At 34.8% G+C, this 14,104-nt stretch overlaps 1 protein-coding gene across 1 annotated transcript in view; it reads right to left on the reverse strand.

Annotated features, from left to right (window-relative positions):
• LOC124170522 overlaps positions 1–14,104 on the reverse strand; it is a 47,327-nt gene that overhangs the window by 11,365 nt on the left and 21,858 nt on the right. The window contains exons 2-4 of the mRNA XM_046549301.1: positions 12,657–12,878; positions 10,315–10,441; positions 551–730 (exon numbers count right to left, since the gene is read on the reverse strand). Of these exons, the coding sequence (XP_046405257.1) occupies positions 551–730; positions 10,315–10,441; positions 12,657–12,878 (529 nt within the window). The remainder of the gene's footprint in view (positions 1–550; positions 731–10,314; positions 10,442–12,656; positions 12,879–14,104) is intronic.

Genomic DNA, 14,104 nt, shown 5'->3' on the forward strand with positions numbered 1-14,104 from the left:
TTTATGCCGATAAAAGAGAATTTTAATGTTAATGCAATTTCTCGGTGTGAAGCATTATGTCCATTCCCATTCAAAACAAAAGAAGAAAGATGATGACTTTTGGAAGTGCTCTGATCCATGGCAACACCTGTCATCTCAGCGCTGATGCAGCCCAACTGCTCCTTGAGCAATTTCAATAGGACATTCTCGATCATCCACCATACAATCCTGACCTAGTGCCATGTGACTCCCATCTTCACGCTGAAATGAAGATGTGGTTGGGAGGGAAGCGTTTTCTAACAAGCGATGAGCTTCAAGACAAAGGCAAAGTTCATTGGAAGTCATTGGTAGCAGCATCCTATGAAGAAGGTATAGTAAAACTTGTCCACAGGCAAAACCAATTCCTCAATTGCAGATGCAATTATGTCGAAAGGACACCACAAGTGAGCTCAATATTTTGCAATTTTTAATCAATAACTTCATCTTCTGTTCATGACCCATCGGAGGTTGAAAAAAAACAGCCCTCATTTTTTTTATTACACCACTGGAAAATGGCTCAAAAAGTACTTACCTGTATCCATAGGTAGCCAACAGGAGCCTCAAGAGTGGAGGAAGTAATATTGACCCAAGAGCACTGCCAGATACGCAAAGTCCATTTGCTAACCCACGCCTTTTGTCAAAGTATGATGCAACAATGAAGACCCCTGGAGGAAAGGCAAGCCCGGCACCAGCACCGACAAGGATTCCATAGCTACAAGGAAGCATTGAATGGCAAATGAATAATAATATCCTCTTAGAAGGGAAACCAAATATTTATACAACATAAGATAAAGGCAAACCATGATCAAGATGAAAATATTTCCTCATTTTTTTATAATTAAATTATTCTTTTTATTAATTTAATAATTAGAATGCTTAATGCATATAATTTATTTTTAAAATAAACTCATGCTCTCCATCTAGAGCAATTTCCTAGATTAACTACCGTTGAGATGACATAGGCCAGTTATGTTAGCATTCATAAGAAATTGCTACATCATTCTATCAAAAATTTAACAGAATATGTACAAAATTATTCTTGCATAAGACAGATCATTCTTAAATAATCATAAAACAGTCTCCATTATTTAAATTGAAGTGAAAAATATGAAGTTTTTATGGAAAAATGTTCTTCAAATAAAAGCCTAACTTGAAATCAACATGTTTAACCTGGAAGAATTCACTTTCCAATGACAAAAAGATGGCTAGTATTATTTTACCATAGGGTTAAACAATTAACATATGCCCTCTAGCATCCAGGCAACACAAGCTTGATTCTCACTCGCATATTTTAGGCCAAGAGTGTTCATAAATTTTACTCATTTTATTTCATACAACTTTTGATGCTTCCTAAGGCTTTTTCAGATTGGAGTCCAACCAGGCGGCTGAGATTTTTGACTGATAAAGCCATGGCTGAGCAACTTAGGAATTCAAGAGGTAAATAAAAAGGAATAAATATCTTGAGAGCCATATATATATATGACACTTGTTTTTCGGAAAAACCATATTGAAAAAGAACAATATTTAGTATGTACTATAATTGGTATACATTTTTCCAATACCTAATACATCTAGGTGATTATTTGCAAATAAATGTCATACTACACACTTAGATAAATGAGGAAATGATCCAACTACTTGAAATCAGCTGTTGAGTGCATCAATTGGTTGTTAAAAAAATTTCCAATTAGAATCTGCATTTTTTCTAAGCACATGAAAATTTTATGAATTGGCTATAAAATTTTTATTTTCCTGTTTTTACTATGTAAGTTGCATTATGTAGTGAACCCTCAACCATACTGGTACCCCTCTGGTAAATAGCTTATTGATAAACTTAATGGCTCATGTATAGACCTCATACAAAAACAAACATTTTATTACAAATACATATGCAATACATAACAAAACTGTGTTAGCATATCAAGTGATTTTGTGACAACACCTCCCCTTTCAGCACAAAACCAAATTTTACTTTCCCCAACCCACCCCAATCTGCCATTTAAAGTTGTCTCCGCGTAGGAAGCTTTTAATCCAGAAATATTTTCTAAATCACTGAGAGAGTTAATTATTCTCTTCCCTTCAAACATTTAGTAAGAAAAGTGCTGTCAAAATATTGCCTTGTAACTATAGCAAGAATGGAAAGAATTTAACCATATGAAGGTCGGAAACGTTGTAAAGGCAATGATTCCATTACTTGGGGGTTTCAAGTGATATCCTGACAGTCCAAGTTGATAGCGTAGTTTATGCATGTCACATAAGATAAGCAATAATATTTTAGACCAGACTGGCTCAAATAGGAAAAGGTGCTAAGAAAATTTGGCAAAGAAAATATGAAATGAGAAGTCAAAAATAGATAGTTTGGATTCAAATTAATTAGATTTTTTCTAATGCTGCTCTTTTTCATTCCAGAGAGTAGTTATCAAAATTGATAATTATCATCATGAGTTACGTCTTGTTGACTTTCAAAAAAAAAAAAATTTGGAAATGGCTGAACATTTAGATTTTTTATGCTTCTCTTTTTCATTTCAGACAATAGCTATTTATCAAAATTGATAATAACCAACATGATTTCTCTCATTACTCAATTTGAGAGTGAAGACCATTGAGACTAAGATTTAGAAATTGCTGAATATAATGTGACTGAAGGAGGGAAACACTACTACAGGAAAAATAGAAGAGGAAAGACAAACATTATATCAAGACACATGAAAAGACAGCAGAAGTCTGTATTCAAAAAATAGGATCTTAAGAGACGATCCTAAGATGGAAAAGCTAGGAGAGTTCCCCAAATAATGAAGAAAAATGTCTAGAACAATTTGAGAGAGAAGTTACACACATAAAGATGCATGTTTGTCAAAGAACCTCAATCTAGAATTGTACCATTTATGGTTGTTAGTGCACAATTCAATACTCCAATATTTCCTTTATGGCACGAAAACACGCTACACAAATACAATTCATCATTAAGTATTATATGAATTAGTGAACTTGCCAATACCTCCACAAAAATAAGTAATGCAATGCCTGCCAGAAATTTCACAACTTAATGTTAGTTTTAATATTAGTTAAGGCTATACATACAACCAAAAAATTCACAATTACAGTCATATCGGATTCATTTTCAAGTTGCAAGATTAACTATGAGAAACTGAGACAAAGGCAAAGAATTCTCACTTTTTGCAGTCCGAGTCAATTAAAAATTTTACAGTGTCACACAGTAAAGAGCTATCTAAGCTCACCCACACCATATTAAAGGTATATGATACTATTGCAACCTTAACAACTTCAAAAGCCTTGAAGCTAATGAATTTAGCTTATCACAAGTCCAATGGGAAATAAATTACACAAATAGGAAGAAAAAATATATCAGTTTTGAATACCGTATATGTCTGAATATAGTCGCCCCTTATTTTCCAAAAATGGTTGTGGCAAAATTAAAGCGGGGGACTACATTCAAACACATTCTTTTAACTTTTCCCGAAAGTGAAGCCTCAAAATTGGGGGATGGGGAATATTTTCGGAGAAATACGGTATATATTCACAATTTGATTTGTTTATATCTGCAGATAAAACACAGATGAGGAGGAATGCACAAGAGGAGAATTATCTTCTAGCAACTCTCGAGATAGTTACGAAAGCAGTTACATTACAAATTGAGCACAAAGAATATTCATTGAAAAATGATTTCATTGTTTTTGCAAGAAAGGGAAATATATAAATTGTGTAAAACAAAATTACTGACCAGACATAGGAACAAATTGAGGCAACACCTTTAATGATTTTGCTATGAATTTAGCAAAACTGAAAATGCCAACTTTAATGTCCAAAGAACTATTCATTTACATATAACATATAGGTTTAAAGTTCTACTTAAAAATAGCTACCAGAAATATATTGCAGAAATAATCGTTAAAAATTTCAAATGATATCACTTTCAAATTTCAATTGTTAATTATTTAAACCCGACCATATGCTACCTCAGCTTACCTGAAATGAACAATACAACTGAAATACCTTCAATCTTACCTCATTTAGCAACCTTGAGGCTAATGATTTCACCTTTATATAAAACTGATCTAGAGTTGCTCTGGAATGCACGAAGATAGGAAAAATTGACATGCACAGGACACTATAACCACATACATATATTACTCTAGTATCTATAGCAATCAGGATATTATATCATTGTGCGCAATGGCATTGGTTATCTTAATGACTTAAATATATAGTAACTTGAAATTTTTCATAGAGATGGGTAGGGATTTGAAGATTTAACTTTTATCAAATCCATAGATTTAAGGTTCAACCCATTAATAATTATTTTGCATTTTCAATACAAGTTCTACCCATATAGTAATGAGTTCAATGAACATTAATTAGTGTAGTGTATCAGTGATTTTTACCAGTTAGAACCTACATTTATGGGACACCTTATTTTTAAAAGTTGTATTAGATAAATACCAAAGTTGCATCATGAAAGTAGTAAAATTCATTTACCCTTCACACACTAAATACACCACACAGCCTTCCATAACCATTGGCTCACTTACACAGGACCCAGTATCACATATTTTTAAAGCCTTTAGGCAATGCAAAGTTAGGGTTTACATGCAATTATTTCTAGTGCATGCCTTATTTCTATTGCCAATCATCTTTGGATGTCATATTTCTCACCTAATGGTCATTTTCTTCACCAAAGTATATATAAAACTAAAGAAATAATGTGACCAGTAGCACTATAAATATGTATGAAATAAATATAGTGACAGATCATGCCATGGCACAGAGGCAAGATAAATTTCAGCTACAGTAAGTCCTCTTCGTACAAACATCCAACTTAAAAACTTTCACAGATATGAAAATCTATTGCCTGAAATTTCAAATTTGGCACCTTTGGAGTTGGGCAACGCAGCTGGTAGTGCGGCAAGGTGGTATTCCCACTTTGGGGCTCTGGGCCTAACGTGTATGTGACGAATTATTTGCCACAAAGAATGTTAACTGAATTATGATATTTTATCAGTGGCATAGCCATAGGGGGGGATACAACAGATAAAAGACAAATAAAAAAATATTTAAAACTATTGTCTAGTTTTGACAGATAATAACTGCATAATGATGTAAAATGTATATTAAGTCATGTCATTTTTAAAAGTTTTCCCAGAACCCACGTTACCTTTGGGGGGTGTGCCCTTCCCGTGAACCGTCATCCTCTCCCCTAAAGCATATTCCTAGTTATGCCACTGCCTCATATAGATGGTACCCGTTGGGGAGAGCCTTCAATAATGTTGCTTGATAAACACTATCACTAAGTATGACTGATAGAGTATAAGGAAACTGATTGCCAATAGAGAATCAACCTGGATCATTTCCTGACCGTCGTTAGTTAATGTAACATTGTAATACAGAGCTACCTGCTGCAGGGTAACTAATTTTTTTATATACCTTGCCTAGGTTTTTCAACTTACAAACAAGGTCTCAGAATGCCTCTTGTTTGCATGTCGAGGACTTACTATACATCCAAAAAGAAAAGTTTCCCAGCAAGTGAATGGCCATGCATGACCAACAGCATAGTAGAGAAGGATAGGTGATTCAGTCAAAATGAGAGAGTGCTGAAGTAACTTCCAAAATGAAGGTGGCATGGTATTAAGAGGTAGCAACCAATGGCTGAAATGATTTGTGCTACTATGGAAGGATAGAGAAGAAAAGGTGGAAATAAATCCAGTACCATCGTTAAATGAGTAGCAAAATGATCCTCGTGGATGCCATATTGAAGGATGAGCTGTTGGCTCAGTTTTTTGTTCTATTTTATCTCTCTTTCAAGGCCATGCTATGCGTTTCACTTGAGTTTTCCCTGTAATTATGTTGTTGGGAAAACTATAAAGTTGATAAATTAATTGATAAATTTATTTTCCTTGCCATTTGGCATTTGAAAATATTGAAACTAGCAGCATCTAGATCTCAGAAAATGGTGAGTGATTAAGCAAAGATTTTGAATTATGAGTTCATCATGTGAATTATGTACAATATATATAAATATGTGAGTAAAAGGGAGTCAAAACTGTATTTTAAACTCTGAATGCAAAGGAATAATGAATCAATATGCATTTACAGCATATATATACAAATATATATCAATTTATTTCCACCATTTGGGACTATGAAATGTGCATTATTTTCCAACTTTACTTGATGTTAGCACCGTGTGACAACACATTTACGGTCTGAAGGGAAGGTTGATTTTGTCAATATTTTGAGTAAGGCAGAGAACGAAGAACCACCCGGTGAACCGGAGGTGGAAAATTTCCTGTTATCTCTGGTGTCATAAGAGAAAATGTCAAAAATTTGGTAATGAAAATTTCACATCTCAGAATTTCCTAATGACCCCCCAGTAAAGAGAGCTAATCTTATGCTCAAGGTGTGCTCATGTTGTAATTTCATCTGGGCAAAAAAATATATCATCTACAGGCAGGGGCACAGCTATAGCTGTGCCCCTGCCTGTAGATGATATAGGATTCCTATAGGAATTAAGGCAAGGGGGGGTTTCAGGCACAAGTAATACAGGGGGGCTTGGGGGTTTTGCATACCCACCAGGGTAAGCGGGAGGTGCGGAGGCCTTCCCCGGGAAAAGTTGAAGATAAATGGTTCATAATGGTGATTTTTATGGCCTTCTGAGGGATATTTTATTAATCTTCACACTATTCTATTAGCAATATTAATCCAATTAAGTAAAATATTTAACTTAAAAATTTCTGTGAGATATGGGGGGGGTTTTATCCCCCAAAACCCCCCCTCGCTGCAACACTGTCTACAGGTTTACAAGAGCCAAAATTCCAAAAGCAAGTTGGTAAGCCAGCATAAAGACAATATTTATCTATTGTCTTTATGCATCAGCCACATGACCCTGCTTGAAGCAAAAAGTTTTTAACAAAGTAGTAATTACACATGGAGTATTAATAAAGGACAAGGAGTTTCAAAGTAGAGATGTAGGGTAGAAAGTAGAGATGGCTACTAACAGAAGTACCCTGTTTTTATGCAACCCACTTGACACAGACACCATGTTTTCCTCTCAAAATGGACAGACTACACAGTACATCTCCATGGTATAGATAGGAGACTAAGCTCTCAGAGCTGTTGTTTTGAAAATCTTGTGCAAAGTTGTGGGGGACACAGCAGCAGATATGTACAGGAAAAAACTCAAGGGGGGGGGGACACAAAAGATATTTTGAGCTACCTAAACTTTTATCGTAATAAAAAATAATCAAGTTACATGCAAAATTTTGGATTGTTTTATTTAACCTGATTTTATGCATACACAAGACAATGCTATCTTATCTTACAAAAAAGTTGCAATTATTGCTCTGCATTGTTCGGCAATGCAGGCGCGCGCAGGACTGCGCAGTCCTGCAAGGGGGGGGGGGCGTGCACCCTCTGTGCCCCCATATGTATCTGCCACTAGGGGACATTGGTTAGAGACCAGTAATAAGAAAATAACTTTTCCTCCACAGAATTTTTGCACTCGAAGTACAATTGCATAGGTGACTCTGTAAAAGTTCGCTGCTTCGACTTCAGTTTAAATTATAGTCAATCTTTGTCAAACTAATTTTGAATTTTCCATGCAGACGGTCACTTATAAAGCTATACTAAACAAAAGACACAGCTAATGCAATGTTGGACTTCAGTGCAATTATCTAGGTTCTAGCATGTGAAGGGTGCCGCATATAATGAAGTCAAGCAATGTAGTTGCTTCGCTAAAAGCTGCATGACTAGTGGCATAACCAGGCCCCAATAGAAAGGAATAGCTGATGAAGTTGAAGACTGAGACTCACGATTTAACCAACCCATCACATAACTTGAACTAAAATTTCCAACATTTAGAATTAAATCTAATGTTAATTACAACCATAAAAATAGTATACCCCATTCATGCACAATTTCTGCTAAAACATGAATGAGTCCATACTCTTAAAGCTGCTAAAAAAATGCATTTTCATATTCTTATTCATTTCACTCACTTCAACCTAATGAGCCACCACTGATAGAAACTAAAAATTAGATTATGAACACAGCAATTTATTAAAACTATTTTTTCATCAAGCCACCTGAAATCTGGAAAATTTTCAAATTTCATTATGGAGGCTCTAAGAAATTCGGGGTTTTCAGGTCACTTTATTTTTCATATTCATTCAAGCATGGTAAGTATTTTCAGGCCAATCCTCGTTGTCACCATTAACATGGAGAGGCTGATTTTGCCTACTTCACTAGTGATTATTGAAGCTGACCTGCTGGCTTTCTAAAGCTCCCATTATGTCCAGTGAACTCAGCAAGAGTGTTTGTTACCTGTAATACTTAATTGCTCTGCAATTCACCAAATGTAAATTAGGACTGTTTATCCATCCTTTCCATACTCATATGTCTATTGATCCTTTCAAAACTTCTCTAATCAACCATCTTTTTCTTGCATGGAGAAAATGAGCATTTATTGCTTTGCTCAAAAATAACACTTATATGGTAATTCCAATGTTTTCTCCCTAATGGTTGACTTCATTCTTCCCATTTTTATATTTTTAAATGAAAATGGTGCAAATGAGGCAAAATTATGAAAATAAATTCATTAAATAAAACTTGTACTTCAATGAAGATGAATATACTTGTGTGTGCTTCCTTCAACATGGCTCAGAAATTCACAAACAATAGAAGTTATATTTAAGCCACTGAAAGAGGCATCTAGATATGTACATATATTTATATAAATGAATGTTATAAATGCATGAATCCTCATTTTTGTAGCCCAAACTGGGGTAAGGTCTCCACTCTCATGTAGGTATGTGCTAATAAACCTTGAGGTTGAGACAATGAGGGAGCTAGCATGTAAAAGACCTCAAATTATTTCTTGTTCATAAACAGTATGAACTAGAAAGCAATTTGAAAATTTTCTTCCATCAACTATGCTTTGAACTCAAGGTTCCTTTTTTTAATGGACATTTTTTCAGTCAAGATACATTAAAGAAGACAGGAAAGGAATACTTTTCAATACGCCCAAGTGCTATTTTTTTATGACTTGGAACTCATATAAAAATTAGATGCATAGGAATATAGTACTGTCAAATTTTAATTTAAGTTTATTTAAAGATAAATTTATATCTCAATCTGAGACCGTATTCTCAACAAATATCAATTGAATGCTTACTGACACAAAGGAAAAGAGTTTCTTCAAATGATGTTAGGATAAAGATTAGATGTGGATAACCACCTCCAAAGACCACATAAAGGATGATAGAAGATAACCTTAGGTTGGATTTTGTCAAATATTATTGGTTTTAAGGCTTCTTTCTAATTCTACTAGTGCATACTGAACAAAAAAGATCAATTTATAACAAAATTGAGATATTTTTATGAAGATAAAAATTAAGCAACTCTCTTCTTCTCTAATGCAATTATAACAACAAAAAAGCATAAACATTAGTGAGATGTGAAACAGAAAAATGGGAAGTTTACAGCAGTAACTATGTATAGTCACAGATCTTCTTCAGAGTTAGAAACAAATTATTAATGGACAAGATAAATTGCCTTAAGACAGTGTTTCTAGATGGTTATTTCAATGAATACTACTTCTAACTATGCCATAACTCATTGAAAAAATCAATATTTGTCAGCAGCCACTTTTTGCAATTATGTACCTCAAAAAAATCTATCGACTAACAATACTTAAGACCATATTCCAGTACCTAGAGAAGTAATAATTTGTTTCTCCATTTAAGTATGAAATCTGAAGCCAAAGCACCAAGTATGGACATGGTTATCAGACGGCAAAAATTTATTCTTACCAACATGAAAACCTCTTCAACTCAAAAAAACCTGTTTTGCATAAGTTTCCCTGTTATTACGAAGTTCTTTGACTTCACCACATCGTGTCCTTTATTGCAGCTTCAATTACATTCTCCAAATGCAGCCAAAACCAGCCTGCAGTCAGGCAGTGAGGCTCAGTCAAGAGTGATGGGGCTCAATAGAATGACAAAAACTCATAAAATGTTTAGCCCTCATTGCGAGTGCTAATGGCTGACGGAATGCTTAGGCATGGCCGGGATATTCCTGTCAAATACTGAAGTGGTTAGGATTCAAATGGCTGAGGTTAGAATTCAAACTTCAAAGATGAAAACAACTAGCTCATGGGGGATACTATTGAGATGGCAGGAGAAGAAATTTTTGAGATGCTTTGGACGATTTGAAGCATTTTTTTTCCACTTTTGACATTGACAGAAAGACTGGCTCACGCCCACAAGCAGTCTCATCACTCACCTTAAATAAAGGTAGGTGATGGAATGAGCAAAGTAGCTTAAGATCATTCCCATCGCAGCCAGGAACCCTCCCAAGAAGGTGACAGTACGGTAGGAGAACCGGTTCGACAGGATGCATGCAACAGGGCCTGTTGCAGAACAATTCAAGTCATCGTATGGTGTGCAACTGAACACACACCTTCCAAGAGGCCACAAGTTTGACAGCATTACAGCTCTCTCTGTATAAGTTTATACTACTGTTTAGGTGGATCAACATCTATCATGGCATAATGACCTAATTTAATGAAAACTATGCATCTTTTAAAGAATGTAAAATCAAAGATAACTTTTAAAGTAACTCTACTCAAAATTTATAGGCTCCGTATAAATCAATAAGCTCGGGCTTTTTGTGTGAAAATTGTTAAAAAATTTTGTACAGCAATGAATTAATTGGGTAGTTCATCAATGCAGCCCACTTTCCTGGGCATAAGAATTTTGACATTAAGAAAGAATACTAAACTCTCATCATTAAAAAATTACCGTCATTTCAATCACTTTATTTTTGGTCAAATATTACCATCAGTTTAAAGCCAAACACTGATTTAATTTTAATCGCATATCTTACCACAAAGCAGATCAGAGGAATAAAATACGTAGTTGAATTATTAGACCAAAAGTAATCTTCAATTTCATTTACCAAGAATATACGAAAATATGAGTTTTACCAATTCAAAAAGGAATATCTTTGAATAAAATCATTGCCAGTCCTGTGTAGTCAAAGTTGGTTCAGCATCAAGTTAAACATTAAGAAACAAAGGTATGAAAATTGTAGTCCTCATGAAATGGCTATTAGGAATGAGTAACACAGATTTTACTGCATTCTGCATCAGTAAGCCTTTGAGACTCACAAAAAAGTTTCCAAGGCACTAGTTTTTCCTGAAAGTAATCTGTTTAATTTTATTGTAAATCCTAATTCTGGTAAAATGTCAGGTGTCCATAGTGTAAAACAGTACATGAGATGCAAAACCCATCAGATATGTATGAAGCTCTAACTGTTTTGGTTGTGCATAATTTAGGTTTACCGAGGTAATAACTTTATATAAGGTCTATGGACTAACACTTCCAGCTTAGGCACTGCTGGTGTAAGTTCGTACTTCATGTATTTGCACATTGGAGAAAAATCCTGATATTAGCCAACAATGTCTTTACATAAGACGGTATGGATAAGTTACCATACACAGGTAACAAAGGCATGACGTGCATTCTCCAGGATTATTTGCACAGTTATTTTACACAATTTATGTAAGTATTCAGAGCTATGAACTCCTTTAGATGCTCATATAGTTTGCATGGATCAATATGTGGGATGGATAATTTTTCCCTTATAAGAGGGAGGAAAATTGAAGGGAAATTTAACAGCAAGTAAATTTTATCTTTTATTTAAAGCAATGCCACATCTGACCTCATATGAGCGAAAAACACATCCAATTAAAGAGATAAAATAGTTAATAAATTTTTAAGGAAGAGGGCTAAATTATGCTGAATTTAAAGAGATATTTGTTATTCTTATGCAAAGCTAAACCATTTTACAATACAGACACCTTTCCCTAAAAATTTAAGTAATCATTACACTGCATATGTCAGAGAATGATTAACAATGAACAACACATTGCCTCAATAAAAATATCCATAGCTAAAAAATTTAGAAATGATTGTTACTCATCCCTAACTGGCATATGGTGGATCAAATATTTGAGTATTTGGTGATAAAATATGTATCAATGTATACGATTACCATTCTCTCTCTTTAGTGAAGTCCAATTTATGAGTGCCTCTTTAAAAAATCAATGGACTGTGGGTAGGTAATTAAAATAAGTAGGTACTTCAGTATTCAGGAAATTGGAGCAAACTACAAAACTTCTATTTAGATAGGAATATGCGTGTATTTCAATAAATCATCTTTTCAGAAAAGCAATAGTAATATCTTTGGCTAGGTACATACATAGGTATAAAACAAGATCAATGAGTAGAAATGAAAGCTGTAAATGTGTTTTGCTGAATGGCTGGTATTCGTTAAATTATTTAAAATTCAAACTGTTGACAATTCTTCGAACATATTTGATGATAAAAAAATTACTTTGGATTTCACTTATAATTTTGAATAAAGTGTTTCACAATACATCCCATAACTACTCACTGAGCCAGAATAATACAATTTGCACTTAAATGGAAGGCAGTAAAGATTAAATATTAACTAAACTTTGCCCAGAGCTTTTGGAGCACTTCAAAATGCCATGGATGTGATGGAATGAGAAAAATAACTAAAATTAAATCTTATGGCCAGCAGAAAGGACACCAACTCACCAAGTGAACTGTAAAGGAAGTAGCAGAGGGCTGGGATCCATGATGCAGCCAGTGGAGATGCATGGAACACCCGCAAAAACTCAAGGAAGAGAACACCAAAGGACTTGACCATTCCAGGCACCAAAGCGTTCACAAGCATGCTTCCAGCGAGAACCAACCAGCCCCAGCCACCATCAGGACAGACCCATGTCCATTCATCTTCCTCATTTTCCTTAGCTTTGGCTGAAAGAGGGGATGATATTGGACAAAACTTCTTAATATTGATCAAAATAAATAAATGTTCAAACATATGCCATTAGAATCAGTCCTGTAGAATGGCGAAGCTAAAGAAACATATAGGCCCACAAAAAATTATCAACGTACTTGATGAATAGGAGTTTGAAATAAAACTTCCAAAGATCGCCCTGCCTATACCCATCTATGGCAACTTAGTCTTCAAGTACCCCATTCAAGAAGACCTGTGTATTCTTAATATATAAATATCAGATGGAGTATCCAAGTCCTTCAAAATTCTAACTAACAATAATTATAAAAGAATGATTAAATTAGATTCTTCTGATAAGTGCTTTTTTCAGGCATGGGCTCTCAGATTCCCAAAGAGTTTATGGAAGACCTCCTGATGGCAAGTGAGCTTGGATGGTAGCAAATTGCTTAATAGTTTACATCATTAAAAGTATTAAATCAAATTTAGAAAGGAAAAAATAACTTTCAATCCCAACAGATATTTCTTTGAAAATTTTTTATATCTTGGCAATGTACATGTCCTGTAGAACGTAAAATCTGGTTCTACTATAAAGCTATAAACTCCCAACGGGGGGAGGGGGGGGGGGGGTAGACGCTTGGCAACTTAACTAGTTTAAACACTCAAAAATAGAGATCATTGCAGGATTATAGCTTGAAAGAGATGATTTTTCCCAGGAGAAATTATTTGCAAATAAGCGCACATATGGGTGGTTCCACTTGTGTGTTGATATGTTCCTAAGATTTATTAATGGAAATTTGTCACATTTACATCGGAGAAACATCTCTGAGGTTTTGGAATTCTGAGCCTTTCTTGAATAGGCCCTCGCTTGAGGTAAGACAATATATTCCAGTTCCTGGAGTTGTACATGTTCGAAACATTAGTAATGTATTTTGACGATGTCACCAGCAGTGTATAACAATAGGGTAGTTTCCTTCATCAAAGAAAACGAAAGGCATTGATTGCGATTCGTTACCCACCATTAGTGTATTCATAATACACAAATTATTTGGTTTTTGAAATACCGGTTTAGACGAATGGCAAGGGTCAAATTTTATCCTCATTTGAAAAAGGCCAGATTGGCGCCATGCGATGCCACTCCACGTGACGTCACAGGGACCTAGTTTCTACACAAGAGGATAGGAGTTATACATCGTCTGAGGTTACCAATGCATGCATGAGGCACAGAGCTCAGGGAAACATGTCT

This window comes from Ischnura elegans, chromosome 1 (genome assembly GCF_921293095.1).
Source record: "Ischnura elegans chromosome 1, ioIscEleg1.1, whole genome shotgun sequence".
NCBI lineage: Eukaryota > Metazoa > Arthropoda > Insecta > Odonata > Coenagrionidae > Ischnura > Ischnura elegans.